Consider the following 23,342-nt stretch of genomic DNA (forward strand, 5'->3'; position numbering starts at 1 on the left):
TCATCCAAAGGGCTAGATCTGAACAAACAAAACAGAAATCCACCATAGTTTAAATCTAGCTTTTCAAAAGGGCTATAATCAGCACTTTACAGTACTTCCTAGCCTTCACTTTCACAACCCTACAATTTCAGAGACCAAATTCATACTGGCATAATCCTACTACTACACACAAGATTGCTGAGAACTAAAGAATATCTGGTTCGAGAAAACAAAAGATACATAAAAATCACCCATGACCTTGAGCTAGTATTTGTCCAGTGTTTATTTTTATTTTTTTGCATTGTCACAAAATTCCTTTCATTTCTTCACTGTGAACAGGAACAAAAAAGAAAACTGCATAAATACATTAAATGTAACAATTTTTTATAGGAAAAAGATTTGATCAAACAAACAAACAAACATTGTTTAATCACAAATAGTGAGTGTAACAGAGACACAATTCTACAGCAATGTTATGCAAGGCCAATATTTGCTAATTTCTCTCACTAAATATTCTATTAATAAATCATCCACATTTTGAGAACATAGTCCCACCAGAGTTCAGTTTATCATCTGTGAAATTCAAAGTGTGATGATTCCTACCCATTTAAGGAGTTCTAATATTGATTGGTCAGCACAGCAAATTTGTTTATGTAGAATGGTGATACAAGTTAGAATGAACCAATTAAGGTGTTGCTTAACATGACAATAAATGAGCAAACCTCCGAATAAAACACTAAATTGACACAAATGCATAGAGTAAATGAAGGACAGATGAGACAAAAAATTAACATGACTTATTTGCATCTCTCATGAATCTTTAAATGAACAACCAGTCAACTGGCAACAATTGTCTTTATAAGTGCACCTTATTTAAAGTGCAATTAAGCCTCACAGAAACACAAGGGCCCAACGTGTATTCAAATGAACTGACAAATTTTGCATATGACCCTATCCCCAAACTGTGCCAATTAGAATAAGTCTAAAGTTATAACCTTGAAAAATCTAAGCAAAAGGCAGAGGGATGATTTAAACGGCATGAAACATTCTTTTATACTCTTCTCATTTTTTATATTTGGAACAGTGTCCTGAATGACAAGAAGCTTTTCTTCCTCCAGGAAAATGAAATTAACTTATGAGAAATGAGTTAAAAGGGGAAATAATCAATTTTCACACTTAATTTTCTATTCACAAGCGGCAACTAAAAATAACTGCCAAGGCAGGTTCTTTGAGGATAGTGGTATTAAAGAATATTTCTATGAATCTGAGCCTTAAATATGTGCCAAACAAGCTTGGTACAGAAAATAAAAAATAAATATTTACCTTCATGCATTTTACTAAGCAACATAAGCAGTGCAAACAAAACCAGACAACACAACCACACAGAGCAGAGAAATAAAATTAAAACCCAACTGAACCATGACATCAATAAAGACATATTAAAAGTGACTGAACATTAATTGTTGTGTCTGCTTGGAATAAACAAACATTTTAATCAATGAAGTCAGATAAGCTAGGTAATAGTAGTCTTTGGAGAAAAGAAAAAAAAAAAACAAAAAAAAAAACTTGAAATAAAACTATATTTTTACTTCGTATTGAATGGCACACATTTGTATTGTGATGAGGTGACTACAAGTATAGGTCTATGATTCCCATTAATTACATTATCTGGGTGAAACATGGTTTGCCACTCTGATAAGTATAGTCACCAAAAAATAAAAATATAATATATGATGATGCGAAAACGATAACATGGCAAGATACATTTTTGTAGTTAGTGGATTGCTGGGATTAAGCAGAACCCACAAGGACTCCAACAGGGGTTGCAGGCTGGTTGTTTCTGGGGGCCGAGTGATAGAAAGAGTCCGTGTCTGTCTGATTGACACGCAAGATGGGCGGAACACTAGATGACTTGATGTGGAGGATCCTGGTGTCCATGACTTCACAGTCGATTTGCATCATCACCTCAAACTCTTTGTCTTTTATGACGCTCTCTGTAATGAGACATAAAAGTAACTTTAGTATTTAGTAACAAACATGCAAATAATTAGAATCATACAAAACAGTGCTTGGTGCTCAGTTATACATTTGGAAATGCACGTTTTTAGACACCGACAGTCTGTGTGAAAGTAAATCTTTAAAAAATGCAGGTGATGTGCTGGGTGGCCAGAGGTTAGGAGGCATTCAGACAGATAGTTCATAAGGTCAGTCACATGTTGGCCTTCAATTTTACATAGCAATAAACACAACAGATGACTCCCACATGAAGAAAAATGAGGTTAAGTAGAAGTTCTTCGGCAAAACACCTCTGGATTGATCAACACCCATGAGAGCGATTATGTGTGGATTGGCCAACACCCATGAGAGCGATTACATTTTCCTTAGAAGCAAAAAAAAAAAAAAAAAAAAAAAAAGGAAATGTTATGAAGCTCTGATTTCATCATAGAAAACCCAATTCAAGTAATGCAATCCTAACACAATGCATTACAATGTAATAACTATGATTATTTTGTATATGATGCTTTTTTTGAAATCTAATGGTCTTTAACTGGCCTGCAAATTCAAAACTCAGTAAGTATTTGTACACATTTTATCAAAAAAACAAACAAACATCTATCATCAAAATCAGGGCTCTTAAGTCCAATGTATACTTCGTTTAAACACGAATGCTAGGCGTCTGTGTACAGGACGCATGATGCAAATTTCGTCATCAAAAGAGTGCTTGAGAACTGATCGCGTGCGACCCAATTTTTCTAACCACGCATACTTTGAACACGCAGTATACGCATGCGCCTGAAATTATGTAACTAATTAGTGGGTCCACAAGGTGGCAACAATCACAGCGCTAGAAGATGATGTAATCGCCACATAACAACAGGAGACAATGGTGGAAACAACATCAGTGGATGTGCACGTCAAGCGCGTGTGTGAGGAGGTCAGGAGAAACCTGCATTTGTATAACTCGAGTCTGAAGAGATGTAACGACATTTTTATGGGTCTAAACTACTGAAGAAAAAAGTCCAGTATCTTATAGCAGTTGTAGCACGCATGCGCCAACCACCTGTGTATGTGCACACTCAAATGAAGTATACTTTGAAAGGCTGAGCATTCGACTGTGCACAGATGCCAAGTGTTCGCATCAAAACCAAAGTATACTTGGGTCTTAAGACTACGATCTGCCCTGTGACAGATGGGTTTGGATCAACTATGCTACAATCCACATTTGGCTGGTTAATCAATACACTTTGAAGCCATTTTCTTAGTTTAGGTCTTGGCGTAGTTACTATGTTTTAGCTTTGCAGGGCAGTTAAGAAGAGAGGAAAACATAATTATAAAGGCAAGGCAAGGCCAGTTTATTTATATAGCACATTTAAATGATAAAGAATGATAAAGTACATAAAAATGATAAAGAAAATACAAGATAAAATACATTTTAAAACCAATTATGAACAATAAATAAGAATAAAAAGTAATGAAATAAAAAAACTAAAAATTATTAAAAATGAATAAATAATTTTTGTTGTTTTATATATAAAGAGAATTAACACTTTTGGCAGAATCAGACAGATGAGGCAGTGTGCTAATTTCTAAAATACTTAGACCCCGTTTCCACCTGGTATTAAGATGCGTTTCGGGTGATCCAATCACATGGTCAGCCCTAAATACAGGTCTAAACGTGGTCTAAAACGTTTTATAATTGGATCACAAAAAGCACATACGAATGTGGTCAAAAACGCATGTGACCACATCACATTTGAGGTGTTAACGCTAATCCATCCTGTATGCATCCTGGCTGCAATGAAGTGCCACCCCTCATCTGTCAATCAACCGCTGCGCTAAAACAAGAGTTTGAACTTTGTTGTTTATGAGCTGCTTTAAAAGGAAATAACAGTCAGATTGGAAAATTTAAAAAAGCGGATACATAAACAATCACAAGAGCTTCACGGATCTTCTTCAGTGAGTTTGATATCAACACAGATGAGAAGCACAAACACCTGAAGCTCCTTTAATACAGATATTCCACTAAAATTCTGCCTGACATGCTGCGTTTGTGCTTTCTTTGTCTTTACTGACTTTGTTGCGCTTTAATATCATGCAGTAACACACTGACAGAGTGACTGATGTATGTTGTCATGAAACAGAGACCCTCCCCTCCAAATCCAATCACAAGTGGTCACAGGAAATGCATTTAAGTGACCAGGTGTAAACAGCCATGTGTCTCACCTGACCACATGTGATTGGATCACCCGAGACATATCTTAATACTAGGTGTAAACGGCGTCTTAGTGATCAATATTGATCCTGCTTTGAGTTTAACTGACACAGTGAGAAGTCTTTTCGTTCTCAACAGATCCCTGAAAGATACGGTCAGGCTGTGACTTCTTTTCCTATGTTTTGACAGATTTATAAAAGCTCTCGTCAAACACAAGCATAAGTATTTTAGAAGAAACTGTTAAAAGCATGAAGGTTTACATTATCACTCTGCAGATGCTGTATAGTCTACCTTCAATAAGGAAGGCTCTCCATAAGGAGACAGTGAGATCTTCACATACTGTGCATGCACAACCTAGTTACTTCCATCATTTTTACAGCACACATGTGTGTGACTCGCTCCAGCCCTGATAAAAACTTTATAAGCCAGAGAGCATCGTGGAGGGTCAATCTGAAAGTACTTTTTAAGTTATAACTGCTAAATAGATTTAGGTATCCCAGCATTAGTAGGGCCTAATGAGAGTTGAAGTTGTACAACCCCAATGATAAAATCAGAACCAGTAATTTACAGTAAACCAGAGACAGTATATGGGGGAGGAGACAGACCATTAGGAGCAAAATGAATGGGTGAAATCTCAGAGGCGGCAGTATTGAATAATGGGAGTGATGTTGTTTCGAACAAAATCTGTTCGAAAATAAGTGTTTTTGAGTTTGTTGCGGTGGTTTGACACAGTTTGTCAGTGAAAACTTTCCGCAAAAATTCATAGCGGCTTTTAAACACCTTCTTACTGTAATTGTTCCACATCATCGGTGGGGGTGACCCGGTGATCCACCTATTTTGATGGCATCTTTTTACAGTTGATTTCTTCACTCAGTAGAGATCAGTGAACATGAACACACTGAAGTGCAGAGTTGTCCAGTTGGCGCAAACGTAACTACATCTGTACGATCGTTTGCTTAGAGACATTTTCCATGACCATGTCATGTGATTTTTGTTTTTGTTTGGATTAAGCCTATAAAAGTGGGTTGGCCACGTCCAACCGGTGCGTATGGCCACGTATAGAATGTTAGCGCTAGCATTAGTGCTATGAATGCAAAATGTAAACATTTGACAAATTACAAATTATATAACATATGATTCTATATGTATATTACTTTATAAATTATGATCATGTGGTTAAAACAGCTTCATTTTGATTCATGTGGATTCTATTCATAGAATGAGGCATGTAGTAATTGATAAAACATTTTAATGACACATTAGTTAATGTTTTACATGTAGTCTGTTGTCAGCACAGCATGCATCTCTTATGTAAATACTCCTATAAATGGCAGCCCCAGCGCCATGGACGGTCGTTCCATTGTTTGTAAACAGTGTACCATTGATCAACTATTTCAACCTTTTTTCTAGCTCTGAGCAAAGAAGAATGTATTGGAGCCTTAATGCGGCTGTAAAACTGGACGTCCCCCCTTTCAGTTAAAAAGCTAATTACATTTTTGATAGTTTATTTACTCTAGAAGGTGCATGTGAAATTACTGAACCAGTTTAAAAAAATACAGTTTTTAGCATAATTTGAAGTAAAAAAAAAATGTACGTGATCATTTTCTGTTGATTTGAAATATGTTTTGAAATGTATTCTTGGGCTTTTTCCTGGTTGAATTCCCTTGGATATATCTGGTACTATGCCTGACTGTCCAAACAAACACCATTAAAAATACCAATTTAAAGGAATTGTTCAAAGGGATTGTTGATTTATAGGGATTGTTCACCAACAATGAAATTCTGATGTCATTTACACACCCTCATGTTGTTCCAAACCATATTACTTTTTTTTCTGGAATACAAAAGGAAATGTCTGGCAGAATGTTAAGAACTGACAGACTGAGTCACCATTCACCTTCACCACTTCTTTTTTTGTGAATGGTGACTAAAGACCAATATTCTGCCAAACAGAAGAAAGTAAGTCATATGGGTTTGGTTTTAACTAGGCTTTTGAATTTAAAGCACTGATATGGGGCTTTGGTTGTGATCGCAGAGGACCACATTTGTACTATTATAATTCTGAAAATGTATGCAGTGCACAGACAAAGTTTTATTGTTATCTCCAAAGTTTAAAAACGATTATAATGCTGACTCAGAATTCCCCCTGGGGTTACCAGGAAAGACAGAAAACAGAACAGATAATAGCATGCATGCACTGATGCTGCCAGGAACTGCAACAATTGCCTCCAAACAAAACACTCTCTTATGCAAAACATGAAACAGAAATTGATGGAAGGATGGAGGATGGAAAAATCTTTGTTTTATTAGTCATGTTGTATAAGATGGAAATCGACCATATTAAAAACCCCAAAACATGAATAACAAAACAAAGGTTATTTTCTTCACTCTTGCATCACATATAAGGAAATTACAATTATCCAAACCCAATATCTTGAGCATGAAGGACAGAACAGTAACAGCTGGCGGCAATTTCAAAAACAAGATTTCTGTCTTGAGCTGACCAAAAGTTGTCACTTAATAGAGCCATGTGAAAGCCAAGCATTTCTAAACTAACACAAGATTGAGCTGGAAAAAATGACATCAGAGAACATCATGCTTTGCTTTTGCTTAACTGTCCTCTCAAGAGGCAATCCTCAGATTTCAATTATATAAACAACTCAATCCTATGATCTTGTATATCTGGCAGGTTTCTGTCAACAGGGCAATTGATAAAATCTTGAGGAATTCAACTGTGTAGAAAGTTGATTTAATGCCTGTTGACTTTAAATGATGTTTGGTTAGATCTGTGTTAATCATACTTTGTCTCAGGAGCACATAATTGATCTAACAATCAGATTATTTTTTGGTTAAGATCATACATAAAGGATGATCTGGGCGGACCAAACTGGATTTCCTTGGCTAGAAGACCACAAAAAGAAATGTACTTGTTATCTTCAAAGGTAACAGATGGTTTTACTAATTTTATAGGCACAAGACAACAGATTTAGTAAATTAGTAGAGATGGACGCTATGTCTATGATCATATCTGTATTGGCCAATGTTTCCAATTATCAGTGCACTAGTCTGATTAGGCCGATACTGGACACAGATATTACAGCCCATCTTTTCTGTTATCAGACATAAATCCTGTAAGATCATTGGATTCACTGGACTCAAGATGGCGCAGAGTATGGCTGCTGCGTTGCGAGCTCCGACACAACATTGCAGTTTTTTGTTTGTTTTGTTTACAGTTCTTATGTTTTTTTTTCTTGGATGTTGTCTGCCTTATTGTATACGATAGACAAACACTTCTGGACAATGGTTCTGCAATTGCACAACAAAAACCGGACTTCCAATTCCTCAATGCTGTCCCGCTTTTTACAAAAACGCCAGCGGAGCCCTTTGTCTGGGCTGCCCGGCCACGGAAAAGCAGAAGGAAAAGGGGAATAGAGACGGCGTTCTCATCAGAGTAAGACGTCGTGCAAATCGACCCCCGCTACCCAGTATTCTACTGGCAAATGTACAGTCTCTGGACAACAAGCTCTGCGAGCGGAGCGCGGATCTCTTTCCAACGAGAGACGAGGGATTGCTGCATTATCTGCCTTGCAGAAACTTGGATGTCTGCTGAGATTCCAGATTCAGCCATCGAACCTGCGGGGTTCTCCGTGCACCGAGCGGACAGAGCGAAAGACCTCTCAGGTAAAAGCAGAGGTGGTGGGGTATGTTTTATGATCAACAAATCCTGGTGTGATCAGAGGAACGTACATTCTATCAAGTCTTTCTCTCTTGATCTGGAATTTCTCATGCTTCTGTGTCGACCATTCTGGCTACCGAGGGAATTCACATTATCACTGCTGTGTACATCCCGCCACAAGCTGATACAGACCGAGCACAGGAACTGTATGGGAGTATAAGTGAGCAGGAAACCGCGCACCCTGAGGCCGCGTTCATTGTGACCGGGGACTTTAACAAAGCTAATCTCAAATCAATCGCACCAAAATACCACCAACATATCAGTTTCAACACATCAGGGGGATGGGTTTTGGACCATAGCTACTCTCCCTTCCGGGATGGCTACAAAGCCCTCCCACACCCATCATTTGTCACATCAGTACAGGGACAAGATGGAAGGACAGTTCAACACCACCGACTGTCATGACTGCTATGTTGCTCAGAACTGCACCCAAGACTTTCACCCACTGTTGCACTTGTGCATATGGTTGTGTGACAGTAAAAGTGATTTGAATTTTTTTTTTTTTTTTTGATCATCCACAACTCTTTTCTCTTACCATTGTAATTCATTGCTGGCAGCACTAAAGACATCTTGGGTCGGCTTCCTTTGTTGTGGTTGGTGGCAGGAAGGAGAAGATGATCCTGTAAATGAGAGACGAACAGTTATCAGTCACCTGCAAACATGTGTAAGAGAGGAGTTTATTACATTGCTGTTGACTTCAACTACAATGGTCACTGTTGAAGAAGTTTGAAGAACCAATCCGATTTATTAAGCGCACTTTACTAAGACACAATATGTGATGAAGGAGCTCTAATCGCTTATATATGGCAGTATTCCTGAACTGCCCTGTTTGGAACTCAATCAATTAAAACTGTAAATGGACCTAATATAGCACAATGGGACATTGAGTCAGAACATACTCATGTAAAGGCCACAGGCAGAGGCCTGTCCATCAACAAATTACCATAACTTTGTTTTTAGCAAGGCACACAGCATGTTCCCATAACTGCTCAAACAGCTCTTTACTAATCAACAATGACACAGTTTGCCAGTGATTTAATGTACACCGATAACATGCATGTATATAGTACTGAAGAAGCCCTAGCCCATGCTAATGGCAGAACTATTAAGAAATATTTGCTGAAGAAAGCTTCAAATTTCCTCGAGTGCAAGCAATCTGAAGACCCAAAGAATGTAATGTAACACCCCCTAACCAAAGGTAAAAAAATTTGTCTATTAGACTAACTCAGCTGTACCAGTTGGAGATGTTCTCCTATCAGGACACACACCTGTTGAAGACAGAAACCATGCAGGCAGGAAAGACCCAGAGTTGGAACTTGTAATAATACTGTCATGTCTCTCACTGTCTGTACTGATGGGAGACAGGTCACGGATTTTAATGTAGAATTTATCAAATGTGTTCCTGTTTAATACCATCTGTTGTGACTGAACTAAAGATATGCAGAGAGTGGAGTTGAATTTCCGGTACAGTTCCTGATTAAAAACGGAGACATGTGCATGCACAAAACAGCAAATAGATTACTTCAATTTTACTAAGATGATTTACAGTTGAAGTCAGAAGTTTATATACACCTTAGCCAAATACATTTAAACTCAGTTTTTCACAATTCCTGACATTCAATCATAGAAAACATTCCCTGTCTTAGGTCAGTTAGGATCACTATTTTAAGAATGTGAAATGTCAGAATAAGAGAGAATGATGTATTTCAGCTTTTATTTCTTTCATCACATTCCCAGTGGGTCAGAAGTTTACATACACTTTGTTAGTATTTGGTAGCATTGCCTTTAAATTGTTTAACTTGGGTCAAACATTTTGGGTAGCCTTCCACAAGCTTCTCACAATAAGCTGGTGGAATTTTGGCCCATTCCTCCATGCAGAACTGGTGTAACTGAGTTAGGTTTGTAGGCCTCCTAGCTCACAAATGCTTTTTCAGTTCTGCCCACAAATGTTCTATTGGATTGAGGTCAGGGCTTTGTGATGGCCACTCCAATACCTTGACTTTGTTGTCCTTAAGCCATTTTTCCACATCTTTGGGGGTATGCTTGGGGTCACTGTCCATTTGGAAGACCCATTTGCGACCGAGCTTTAACTTCCTGGCTGATGTCCTGAGATGTTGCTTCAATATATCCACATAATTTTCCTTCCTCATGATGCCAACTATTTTGTGAAGTGCACCAGTCCCTCCTGCAGCAAAGCACCCCCACAACATGATGCTGCCACACCCATGCTTCACGGTTGGGATGGTGTTCTTCGGCTTGCAAGCCTCACCCTTTTTCCTTCAAACATAACGATGGTCATTATGGCCAAATAGCTCAATTTTTGTTGCATCAGACCAGAGGACACTTCTCCAAAAGATAAAATCTTTGTCCCCATGTTCACTTGCAAACTGTAGTCTGGCTTTTTTATGGCGGTTTTGGAGCAGTGGCTTCTTCCTTGCTGAGCAGCCTTTCAGGTTATGTCGATATAGGACTCATTTTACTGTGGATATACGTACTTGTCTACCTGTTTCCACCAATATCTTCACAAAGTCCTTTGCTCTTGTTCTGGGATTGATTTGTACTTTTCGTACCAAACTACGTTCATCTCTAGGAGACAGAATTCGTCTCATTCCTGAGTGGTATGATGGCTGTGTGGTCCCATGGTGTTTATACTTGCGTACTATTGTTTGTATGTACGAACGTGTACCTTCAGGCATTTGGAAATTGCTCCTAAGGATGAACCTGATTGCGGTGGTCCACAATTCTTTTTCTGTAGTCTTGGCTGATTTCTTTTGATTTTCCCATGATGTCAAGCAAAGAGGCACTGAGTTTGAAGGTAGGCCTTAAAATACATCCACAGGTACACCTCCTATTAGAAGCTAATTGGCTAATTGTCTGTAGGCTTGACATAATTTTCTGGAATTTTCCAAGCTGCTTAAAGGCAGTTAACTTAGTGTATGTAAATGTCTGACCCACTGGAATTGTGATATAGTCAATTAAAAGTGAAACATTCTGTCTGTAAAAAATTGTTGGAAAAATAATTGTGTCATGCACAATGTAGATGTCCTAAACGACTTGTCAAAACTATAGTTTGCTAATATTAAATCTGCAGAGTGGTTAAAAAATGTGTTTTAATGACTTCAAACTAAGTGTATGTAAACTTCTGACTTCAACTGTGATTGTGTTACACAATCTTCTGCCCTGTTTCTCCCAGCCTAAAGTGGCTCCTTAGACAAGAATATGAAAGCAGGGTTTTTTAGAAACTGAAGTCATCTATGTGCACTAGTAGGTGACCCAGAACATCTCTTAAATCTGTGGGTTCGATTCTCTCATCCCATAACCTTTATTAAAAGTAGAGGGGAAAAAAATAAAACAAAGCTGATATTTCAAAGTGTCACAATATTTTACCTCAAGATACAGAATGGATATTCTAAAGCCAAAAATCAATACTTTTAATTACATTTTTTTTTAATTATATCATCCATATCATACAGCTAGACTGCAAGGATTTTCGCATTGTGATAAACACGCCTGACCCAATGTACACTATTCCCTCAAGTCGTGCTTATGGCTCTAAGCTACAGTACTTATGGCTCTATGAGGGGGTAAAGTAAGACATTCAGCACTTGCTGAGGAAAGCATTATCCGATGAAGATGAATAAGAATCATGTGAGTCAAAGATCACAATACACCACAGCTTTGAACTGCAATATTTTCTTATTGCAACCCAGCATCCATGACTTGTACTAATGAGAGGAAAAGTTGAAAAAGAGAAGGACAAAGGCGAAAGGGTAAGTGACAGAACAGTATAAGGTATACCCATCTCATCCCAGTCAGGGACTTCCTATAACTCTAAACTGACAGGCTCAAAGGGTGCTGCAACTGGCGATCCTTCACTGCCAGGCCAAAAAAAAAAAAAACGCATTCTCTAATGTTTTGTTGGACCATCTTTAGCTTTGATTACATTGGCATTGTTTCAACAACCTTATGCAACACCACAACATTTATTTCCATCCAGAGTTGCATTCATTTTTGTCCGAGATCTTGTAGTGATGATGGGAGAGTCGAACCACTCCGTAAAGTCTTCTCCAGCACATCCCAAAGACTTTCAATGGAGTTAAGGTCAGGACTCTGTGGTGCCCACTTCATGTGTGAAAATGATTCCTCATGTTCCCTGAACCACTCTTTCACAATTTGAGCCATTTTTCAAATTTTTCCATAGCTCCACAGTCCAATCTTTATGCTCCCAAGCAAATTGAAGCCGTTTATTTTCCCCGATTAGCCTCACTATCAAGTGGTTTCTTGTGGCCACACAGCTGTTTAGTCCCAATCCTGCAAGTTCTCATTGCATTGTGCGTGTGGAAATGCTCTTACTTTCACTATTAAACATAGTCATGAGTTCTACTGTCGATTTTTTACGATGTGACTTCAAGCGTTTTAGTGATCTCTGATCACAATCATTCAAGATTGTTTTCCGACCACATCTCTTCGGCGAAGCTGACGGTTCACCACTATTCTTCCAGGTTTTAATAATGTGTTGGACATTTCTTAACCCAATTCAAGTGATTTCAGCAATCTCCTCGTTTTCTTTGCTTGATGCAAGCCAATAATTTGCCCCTTCTGAAACACAGTAACATCTTTTCCACGACCACGGGATACGTCTTCCGACATGGTTGTTTAAGAAATGAGAAGCTACACACTGCATCAGAAAGGGTTAAATGAATTGTTGCCAGCTGAAACGTATTAATCAATGCAATAATGATCCAATCATAGGCTCTTAAGTATCTACTAATTAAAATCCAAACAGTGACTTTTTTTTTTTTGGCCAGGCGGTGTATGATTGGCTTACATAAGGAGGACAATGGAAACATCTCTAGCACAGTTTGGGACGTTTGCAACTGTGGGAGATCAGAGAGCTTGATCAAATGGAAAAATGAAATAAATCCTATTAAGCTGCAAATACACTCCAGAAAGAGTTGCAGGGGATAAATAAAAAGAAAAAATATCAGACAAACAAAACTCCACAGAGACACACACCCAGAAACCAAGGAAACAAAACAAACAAACAGTCTAAAAAATTTAAAAGAGAAATCATAATCAATTTTACTAAATGATGGTTCATAGCACTCAAAGGTCTCATCCTAACTGAAACAATTAATAACCTCTTTCATCCATTATTTAAAATGTCTATCTCCCCTCTAAGACACACATTCCTTCAGACTGTTTCCTACAGGTATTGCTTTTATAATGGGGGCACTTAAAGTGATGAATTAGAAAATTGAAGCATATGCATTAGTTTTTAAGGAAAACTCATATTAGTAAGCTAGTTCTATTTTCTTTAACATTTATTATTTTAGCAGGAGCTCTATCCAAAGTGACTTACAAATGAGGAAAAACAACACATGCAATTCATCTCAAGTCAAGCAATAACATGAAAAGTGCTTCAATGCAAAGTTTCAAAATTGCTCAGAGACATGCAGACTAGAGATATGCCATCTATTCATTCTCAACCAACCACTATATCACTTCCGTATTAAAGATCCTCTAATAGCTTGTTATTTCTCTGCTTTCAGGGTGCCAATGCAAATGCTACCAGTTTGGGTCCCTGACTTGGGGGTAGGCTCCTCACTTTTTAAATCTTCCTTTGGAAGAATCAGTAGCCAAACCGAAGGATGGGGCCAAAAGGCATTATACTATCATGCTAAATTTATTTGAGTCTTTCTGGTAGAACTATATGTTCTCTAAAACAATTAATAACAGGGCTGATTCATTAAGTCAAGAATAACAGGCAGTGTTTGCCATAGTTAAGGGAGCAGCAGTGGAGCTAAAATGCTGTAACATGCTATAAAAGTGGTCTAACCCAAACTAAATACTCTTTGTCATCTGAAGTAAACCATAAGAAACCACTTGAGGTGTCATAAAAGAAAAAAAATTTTTCTTCTAAATAAACAGCATGAAACTGTGAACTCCAGTTGCTGCACATCATTAGTACTGCAACAACAGGAAAAAAACAAACAAAAAAATTTCCATCATTCACTGTGATTGCCCGTCTCCAACTAAACAAAAGGACACAAATTGGAAGTTAATGCATTCCCTTTATTCCGTCTTTGACAGCCAGTTTTGCAACCTGATGGATTAGGCTTTGACCTTTCTAAGTTAATAAATGGAGGTCACCATCCAAGCAGAGTTCTGGTGGTGCTGGTTCAATATTATGAAAGTCTGATTTTCCAGAAGACTGAACAATCCTAAAGACCTAATGAAAAAATGAAAACAGGGTGGTGCCTTACCATGACTAAACAGTTCAAACTTCAACTCATCTAAGATTTAAGCTGATTTCTATTGGGACTATTGAACACTAAACACTGAAAACTTTGATTTTAAAATCTTTAAAAGTTGAAATATACAATTGGTAAGAAAAGGGGAAAGGCAAAATGTCAGTCACCAATATGGAATTTGAAAAATGTTGAAAATATTTTTAAACAGGTTTCCCAAGACACTACTCCCGTCTTCCACTGGTTGGTCAAACTGTCAGTCCCTCCTCAAACTCAAGTCACTGGTTGAGGCAACATTGCTATGTCAAGCTGGTTCGGATGACAAAACTCACAGAGCAATGTTTTGATAGCACCATAGAGCTACAGTGTTTACACTCTTTGGGGAAATCAACATACAAATGGTTTACTTGCAGTTGACTCTCTACAAGTCAAACTGGGATAAGAGAAAAGCGTCGAATGAAAAAAGTAGGCTGGACATTTGTCCATAGAGACCACAAAAACATTTGCTGATTTACAGGAATTACAATGACATTGAGTCATTGACATGAGTCATTTCCATGTTTTATTTGTACAAAAAAGGAAATTGGAGTTCTGTTTGCTGTATATAAAAAAAAATAAAATAAAAAAAAAAGTAATTCAGAACGAAGTCAGTGAATGCCAGAAATGGAGGAACGGAGTGATTACCTTCCATCGTCACTTTCCGCACAAACTGGAGAAATACTGAATGCTCATTTTGCTTTGTTTACTTTGTTTGTTTCGCTTAATCTTCAAACTCTTGTGTGCCGTTTTCTTTGTGTAAAAAAAAAAAAAAAAAAAAAGCAATTTAAAAACACTTTTCAAATATGTCATCCAACATTATTCACATCTTCCAAGAGTATAATGAAAAGCAGATACTGAGGGAAGGGAAAACAACAACTTTAAACACGCATGGAATAAAGAACGAACGGATGAAGGATGACATGAATTTAAGCCTAAAACGGCCAAAATTTTACTCAATTACTACAAATGGAGTCTGACTTTAAATGAATGATGCTCAAAGAAATTGGGGGGAGGGGGTGCAATGGGGTGGAGGCAAGTGAACTTCAGGATAAGACCAGTTATGAAACTTATGTCTGTATACACATTTGCATGTGTACTTCCAATCATGTACGTGTGTGCTCAAGATTTGCCTCATTTCACTCTAAGGCTTGATTCATTTAAATAACTCTAAATCATGTTTCGCAAGGTATTGCCAAAATGGTCACTCAAGTGTAAAAAAATTCTAAGAGATCAGCTACGCAAATAGCATCACTAAATGGAATTGAAAAAATAACTGTTTTCAAACAGGTTTCCCGAACACACACCAGTCCCAACATTTGTCATTGATCAGACAAATAAATAGTTCCGCTCCAAACTCATACCATTGTTATTACAGAATGCAGGTGTCTCAAGATTATTTTAACTTGACACTGTGTCTACAAAATGCAGAACTACTGTGTGAGACACACCACAATGATTAGACTAGTGCATGTTTACATAGTAATACAACTGAAAAACAATACAGACAGACGCAAAACACATTCCGTGTGAACGACCCCTTATACTGTAGTTGTTTCTACACATTAAGCTTAACTTAGTGTAGGTATTTTAGCACTGAAAAAAATTACACACTTCAATTTGAAAATCATGGTGGCAAGCCGAATACTGGCAAGGTGGTACTGCGAGAACCACTGTGTTTTTTTTATTTTTTTTTATTTCAAACAAGAACAATAGTTTACAAACAGAAAAACAGAAGTTTACAAAGACCTCCCAGGTTCCTGCACATGTTCAGGATCTCGGACAGGCCATGAGCTCTATTGTAGTAGAACGGTTTCAAGTGTCCCATTATGACTCTGTGTGGGCTCTCAAACCAATTAACCGTGTCCATGTGTGGCAACAGATAGAGAGAAGGCAAAAAGACAGATAGAGAGATAGACAGGTAGATAGACAGAGATATAGATAGGGTGGTTAGCCTACCCGGCGGAATGAGATCACGTAGAATGTATCCCCTCTTCTGTTGAGTTCATCAAAGAAGTCATTGTAGGTGCGGCGAGGGGCGTAGTACACCTGCAGCTCATTGCTGGGATTCCTACATACAGGTAACAAACACTTCAAATACTGCTTTACATTTCACCACTAATAAGAACTGACAGCTTTTCTTTAAAGTTCAAAGATTGTAATTTTCACAAACAAGTAAATGAGATTCAAACTTTCAATACCATTGAAAGAAAGGTCAGGGTTTCTAACTAATCTTACTGTATCTGATATAAACTGTAGCTAACAAATGTAGGATGGCAGGCAAAGTTTTTATACTTTTCATTAATTTTACTACAAAGACTTTTTGGGAGACTTCTATTGCACAGATAATAACTACAGGGTTCCCAAGTAGTATTTCATGACATTCAGACATTTTTAATAGTAACGTAAGTGTCCAAACATTTTTTAGGCCACTGTCCAGTATATACAGACACCACTTAAATGTTAATCTTTAAATGTAGCTGTATCTCTAGTTTACTTATGTCATCAACATTTTAATGAAAAGAATATGTAACGCAGAGCAAAAAAAAAAAAAAAAAGATATCTGAGAGTTCTCATTAATCTCTTCATAAAACATCTTTTTCCTGTGGAAATGTGGCCTTTCCCCTTTTGTCAGTGTGCAGCAATGGAATGACAGCCATGCTGAATTTTGGCCTGGTGCACTGCTGAGGTCAGCCGAACTCTTAGCAGCCAAAAATATGATTTACCCAGAGGGCCACCCAGAAAAAGTGAAACAAACAAATTAAAAAAAGGAATGTAAGAGGGTAAATCTGCTAAGGGGTAAAACAGCAACAGGAAAAATACTTCAATTTTATATTCAATATTTTCATTATTATTATTTTTATTAACAAAAATCTGGCATAGATTTAAAGTCAACAAAAAAAAAAGCATTTACAATCCATTTTACTTGCACAATGTATCGTAAGTGAAACAGGGTTTTTAATGAGAAAAAAGTAGGAACTTTATTTTATTAATTGGGAAATAATTGGATTGAAAAAAGTGGGCATTGCATACTAGAATGGAGCAGTCTTGAATGCAAGTTGACAGTCAATTATGGAGGAACACTAGCCTTTTGAAACACAGCAAATACCAACTTAGAGGATGCTTTTGGGTCATGATCAAGGTGACATCAGCCAAAAAGGAAAATATTCTAGTGGTGGTGCATGTTGTGCTCATGCACTGCTGAATCGTGCTCAATAAAAACAGAAATTAAGAAAGTAAATTATTATATTAAGAAAGTAAATAGTGGTCTATTTTGATTTCATGTTGACTGAACATGACGTGACATGTTGATCAGAATCTGGGCTTCCATGTCAATGTGTTCTCTTGGAATATGTAAATTGAAATCATCTTAAGACCATTTATTGGAATGCACATTAGAGAACATTACAACACTTTTGCCATTTAGTTCACATGACCAATCAGTTTCATTAAAAAACAGCATATATTGGCTAGTCATATAGCACTGATAATGTAGATTCAAGAATTGACAACTAACTCTCTCACACTGACCACAATAATGGCCACTAATAGATACGGCTTGAATGACAGACAATTGAAAAGATTCTGTGAACAATGCAAAACATTCCTTGCATCTTTCGTTGTCTACATGTAATGATACAGTTGGACTGAACTTACTTTTCAGATGAATCCGTGTACTGGATCTGTGTCACTATCTGCTGTACCTCTGCAGTTTTCTCTTCTGCTTTCTGTTGGGACAAAAAAACAAAACAAAAAAAAAAACAAAAAAAAAACAGAAAAATGTGACTTCCTTTTTCCATATTATAAAAACAAATCGGAGAGCACATGCACAATCCTATGCATGTCATATTGCAAACACTGATATCTCCATACATGTGGCATACTGGGTCTGTGCATCGGCTCCTGTCAGCATGTGTTAGTCTGATAGAGTGCATCTCTCCCAGTCTTTGTTTAGTTTGGTGCCTGGCTCTTGAAAGGTTCCCCTCTGTGTCACCTTAATGAATTTGAAGCATTACAGCACACAAAATAAGGGAAACAGCCATCTGTTATCACACCTATCCATCCAATCATCTAAACTCTCAGCGCCCTGCATGACGACATTGTTTACACCAGTGGCTCAATCCTGGATACAGAAAGCATGCAGGGTTCATACTGCTTCCCAAATGCTCCCAGTAGGGGTAGGTCAGGAGAAACTGTCTATGTGTGTGTGACAGATTAGATTGTGTGTATATATTTAAGTCTGATGCATAGTGTGATGTAATACAGGACTGTGTCTTTAAGAAATTTGTCTGACCTGTCAGTGCAGTTCCCAACATAGGGCAGACCCTTTAAACAGAGGGCAGCCTTTCAAACAATCACCTGCATGCACACATATACTACTCTAAATCCATAACAAGCTGTCCATCTACCTCCTCTCACTCTTAGTTAACTAATAATAAAAAAAAAAAAAATTAAAAAAAGAACTAAAGTAAACAAGTGCAGTCTGATAGTTTAAATAATAGTTAACCTAAAAACAAAAATCCTGTCATCATGCACAACCTGCATGACTCTTCTGTGGAACACAAAAAAAGAAATTCTAAAGAATGTACTGGACGCTCTTTTCCATGCAATTATAATGAATGGGGACTGAAGCTTTCAAGCTTCAAAAAGGATGCAAAAACATAAAAGTATAATAAAAGTGATGCATACGACTTGTGTGCTATATTCCTAGTATTCTAAAGCCTTTTGGGTAAAATCTAGTAAATTGAATCTAGTAAAGCTACTGACAGTGGTTTTCAAAACAACCAGACTCTGTATGGGAGAGACTGTAAAAAAAAAAAAAAAAAAAAAAAAGAAAAAAAAAAAAAGGAAACTGGTTAATGGGAGGAAAAGACAGAATGACTGGGCAGACTGGGGCAAGGGGCTGTTTACTTTCCCAAGACTCCTGGATTATACTTGGTGAGAGATCAAGCTGGAGAGAGTGAGTTAAAAAGGGGTGAACAAGCGAGGAGAGCTTAGAGAAAGAGAGGAGAGAGAGATCTCATCCCTAATGTAAACATATCAAAAGATCTATTTAAAGAAAATAAACAGTGTTAGATCCTGGTGGTTCTCAGCTGCCTGTATCTGGGTTGGAGGTATGCAACGCAGTGTCTGCAGTTGAGCTGCACAGAGACAGATGTCATGCTTCAGGTCAAACAGACAGAAATGAGGCTCTTCAGCCTCGTTACTGTATATTGTCTCAACCTAAAAAGACCATAAGGTCTCCTTAGGTGTCTCTCTGAATATCGGATTAATTTTGATTGCATTTAAAATGTGGTGAAAAACAAGAGATACAAATATCAAGACGGAAAATCCAAACAACTGCTGTAGTTATCAAAAGTGAGCATGAAAAAGGAAAGAACCAAAAATATAGATAGACAGACATGGCATGAGTAGGAGAAATGCTGCTAGGTCATACCAGGATGGTTCTGCTCCTGTGCTGGGAGTTGCTCATGCGGCGGGTTTTGGTCCGCTCAACCTCATGTCGATGTATCCAGCCCCTCAGTTCATGTGCTATCCTGTAGATATGCAGAGCAGAGATATAATGTCAGATTTGGCAAGATGTTGAACGGTAACATTATGAACGATGTTATTCTGGTTTAAAACGGCATTTTCTGGGAAAAGAAGTCGTACCTGGTCAAAATTACATTGTAAAAAACCCCCCCAAAAAACAGATAAATTACACCCATATATAAGTCATACTGATAGCCTGACAGAGGGTGCATGCTGCCCAGGAGTCCCTGATTTTCCTATCAGGCGCTCAGCACGTAAAGTTGCTCCATGAAGATTACCTCAAGATCTACAGATCACGTTATATTTGTGCTCGTTTTAATCTGGAGCATCTGCTTCAAGTAATCCTTTTTCATCTTTTAGTCAATGTTTCATGATAACCAAACCCGACAACTGGAATAATATTCACTTCACTGACTGAATGTTTTTACTAGGGGTGTGACGAAACATCATTTTGTGAGGATGTGAGGAGTTTTTACAGGAGCGTGTGACATTGGTCTTAGAGTACTGTTTTGTTCTGTTTCTTAGAGAAAATATTATGGTGGACAGAATATTTAAACTGGTTACATAAATAATTTGTACAGGCGAAATAATCTGAATAGGATACTTAAAAACCCTACAGTGTCTATGACTGATGTTTTCATCTGTTTGTGTGTAAGCATATGTGTTTTGGTTTAACTGACCAACATCATTTATACCGTAAATAAATAAAAAAATACTTATATTCTAGAAAATACATAAAAAAAATTAAATAAAAAAAAACTTATGGCCAACAAGAAATGTTATTTCTGCTGAAAAGTATCTCTAAAAACTACATAAGAAACAAAGAATATAGAAATTTTTTTTACTTTGGAGGTGCTTATGAATCTAGTCATCCTCATATTAAAACACTGATTTGAATGACTGCTAAGATGGTCTATTAAGGCCCAGGTATCCTTTGTTTTTCTGTGTTCCGGATCGGATCGGATTGCACCTGGCTGACCTTGTTGCCTTTCAAAGTATACTTTTCTGACCGCGAATACCATCGGGTTCGATACATGCCCACTACAACTGCTTTGTGATACTCTTTTAGTACAGTCAATAGACGGCGCATGCACCGACAATGCGCACAGACGAGGAATGCGTCTGCAAGTCGAGGAAATTAGCAACGTGGATAGCCAAAGTACACTTTGGCCTTTACACTTCTTAAAACATAAATCAAAAACTTGAGATACACAATAAAAATTATTTCTCAGTTTAGGTCATATCAGAGTAGCAGCACTGCAGATCAGATTCTTGGAACTTTAAACAGCACAACTGATTTCTCACAGGACCGCCAGATACTAACAAATCGACAACTACAGTAAAAGTCACAGATGAGGAACTGAAAAATATTTCTAAACATTGTTAAAGCCCCACAATTTGTTAATCTCAATACTGATGTTGGAGCATGATCAGTACTTACTTCATGCACTTGGTCCTGTTGACAGGTGGCTGGCAGGGAGGTGGAGTTCTGAAATACAGAGGATCCTTCTTCACCACCATCAGAGCCTTCTGTTCTGATACAACATCCTCCAACCTATGAGAAAGAGTGAAAACGGTATTAAAAACAGAAAAAGGGGTAACATTAAAAGGATAGTTCAATGAAAGTGAATGGTGACCACGGCTGTCCCCATCCACTTTCATTGTCTAGAAATGAGCAGCTTGGACATTCTGCTAAATATCTCTTTCGGGTGAACTATCCATTTTAAAAGGTGAGAAGAAAGGGAGATGCTACAATAAAATGGAAGTGAACAGATAAAGACCTCAAGAGTGAGGTTTAAAAAGAAAAGAACGGAGAAAGGCGGTTGATAGAGAAAAACAGATTCAGATCTTAAAAAGATGTTCTAATTTTGAGACAACATCAGGAATTTTATACAGCTCTTGTTTTAATCATCTCTTGGTAAACTGCAGGCTTAACATCTACAAAGGATGCCACGTGCAAGTGTGCAAGCCAAGGCGGAACTTTTTTAATCTTGTCTATGGGAAGACAAAGCAACTAAAAGCTATAAATGAACACTGCATATGACAAGTACCAAGTTAATTCATAGCGAAGATGCAATGATCTTGTACTTTCAATATAGCCAAGACAAGACATCATCAAAAAAACTATTTCAACTGGTGAACAATCAGACTGTGAGCAGCTGATGTTGGTATATATATCTTGATTTAATGGCTTTGGAAAACTATGATACTGAGAAGGAAACATTTGGCCTCTGAAACGACAAGTCAAACGCTTCTGGCTGGGGATGTGTGAGCGTGCCTGAAACTCTGGGAAGTTAGATTTAGGTCTCGCAAGCTTTCCCGACACAGAGCAGTTCAGCCCACAGTAAAGAAACAGGGAGTGGGAGTTAGTCTGGATTACTTTCTTTGAGCTCAAACCTTTGTGAAGGAAATAAATTAAGACGGCAGACTAAACTGCTCTTAATATGATCAACACTCAACTAGAAAAATGCTTTCCATAGGACCAACACTGGGCTATTAGTACCAGATGCCCTGAACAGATCTATAACTCAAGAATGTTAAATGTTTTTTTGTCTATGAATGACACAGGAGCAAGCTAGCACTACAAGACCTGTGGGAATATCTTATGAACTGAGGATTTTACAGAAAAAACTTACAGGTGTATGAACTCACTAAGAAAAAAAAAATATGGGTCTCAACTTAAAGTACATGCTTCTATTCTACAGCGCCAAGTTACCTAATTTGCTCCAAAAAACAACAACACTACATTTCCTTTCAAAGGACCAATTTCAAAAACACAGTTTGAACTGGAATATAAAATGCATCTTACAGTGGAAAGAACACAGCAGAAATTAAGAGACCAGGTAATAAATGAGGAAGCATGGAAATGAAAATGGACCTAATATTGAGCCTTGTGGAACACCACCCGTTTCGGTCCCGAAAAACCCCTCAAAATCTTACTAATGATGCAATGCTTGTCTAAACCAGGCCACTGGAGCTTTGAAACATGACCCTGTGAGTTAATTTCAACTAGACCTGCATGATGAATGTATTTGAGAAAACAGGTTTTCAAAGTAATCATGCCTTCAAATATCTTTTTTCATGTGGGGTATTTGAAGTGCTGTGAGTTTCATGTTGTTAAAGCAATTTTGTATGGACATGAAAACCCAGCATCACCTTTCAAAACATTTTCCTGGGTAGATATAACAACAAACTTAGCTAGCTGTCCAGTTGTGGAACAGACATGAGAACAGAGCCTTGTTCTCTTACCCGGGCACTTGGACAGAGTCACACAGCACCTGTGCTGTCGTGTTTTATAAAACATAAATGGCCTGTCCAAGCTCTGATAGGTATGGGTCTCAGGTGCTTCCAGCCCCACATGCAACACTCAGCATGATAGAGTGTTTGAGCAAATGTAGAAAACTATGGAATAATAGTGTTACCTGTTCACAGTGTTAGAGGGATCAGTCTCAGGTTTGTTTGTCTCCATGTTTCTCTCGGACTCTGGGGAAAAGCCCAGCAGATGTCTGCCATTGAATGCAGGCGCAGCAGGAAAGGTAGACCCTCTGTCTCCTCCTAACAAACTGAGTGGCAAACAGGATGTTAAAAAACCTTC

General features: G+C 37.8%; 1 protein-coding gene across 1 annotated transcript in view; it reads right to left on the minus strand.

The window, feature by feature from the left end:
* Positions 1 to 244: 244 nt before the first annotated feature.
* atf6 (activating transcription factor 6) overlaps positions 245 to 23,342 on the minus strand; it is a 54,015-nt gene continuing 30,917 nt past the window's right edge. The window contains exons 10-16 of the mRNA XM_051645138.1: positions 23,170 to 23,310; positions 21,189 to 21,302; positions 19,653 to 19,752; positions 17,873 to 17,943; positions 16,175 to 16,286; positions 8,464 to 8,548; positions 245 to 1,973 (exon numbers count right to left, since the gene is read on the minus strand). Coding sequence (XP_051501098.1) covers positions 1,771 to 1,973; positions 8,464 to 8,548; positions 16,175 to 16,286; positions 17,873 to 17,943; positions 19,653 to 19,752; positions 21,189 to 21,302; positions 23,170 to 23,310 — 826 coding nt within the window. The 3' untranslated portion in view covers positions 245 to 1,770. The remainder of the gene's footprint in view (positions 1,974 to 8,463; positions 8,549 to 16,174; positions 16,287 to 17,872; positions 17,944 to 19,652; positions 19,753 to 21,188; positions 21,303 to 23,169; positions 23,311 to 23,342) is intronic.

The sequence above is a fragment of the Myxocyprinus asiaticus genome, chromosome 19 (assembly GCF_019703515.2).
Source record: "Myxocyprinus asiaticus isolate MX2 ecotype Aquarium Trade chromosome 19, UBuf_Myxa_2, whole genome shotgun sequence".
In the NCBI taxonomy this organism is placed as follows: domain Eukaryota; kingdom Metazoa; phylum Chordata; class Actinopteri; order Cypriniformes; family Catostomidae; genus Myxocyprinus; species Myxocyprinus asiaticus.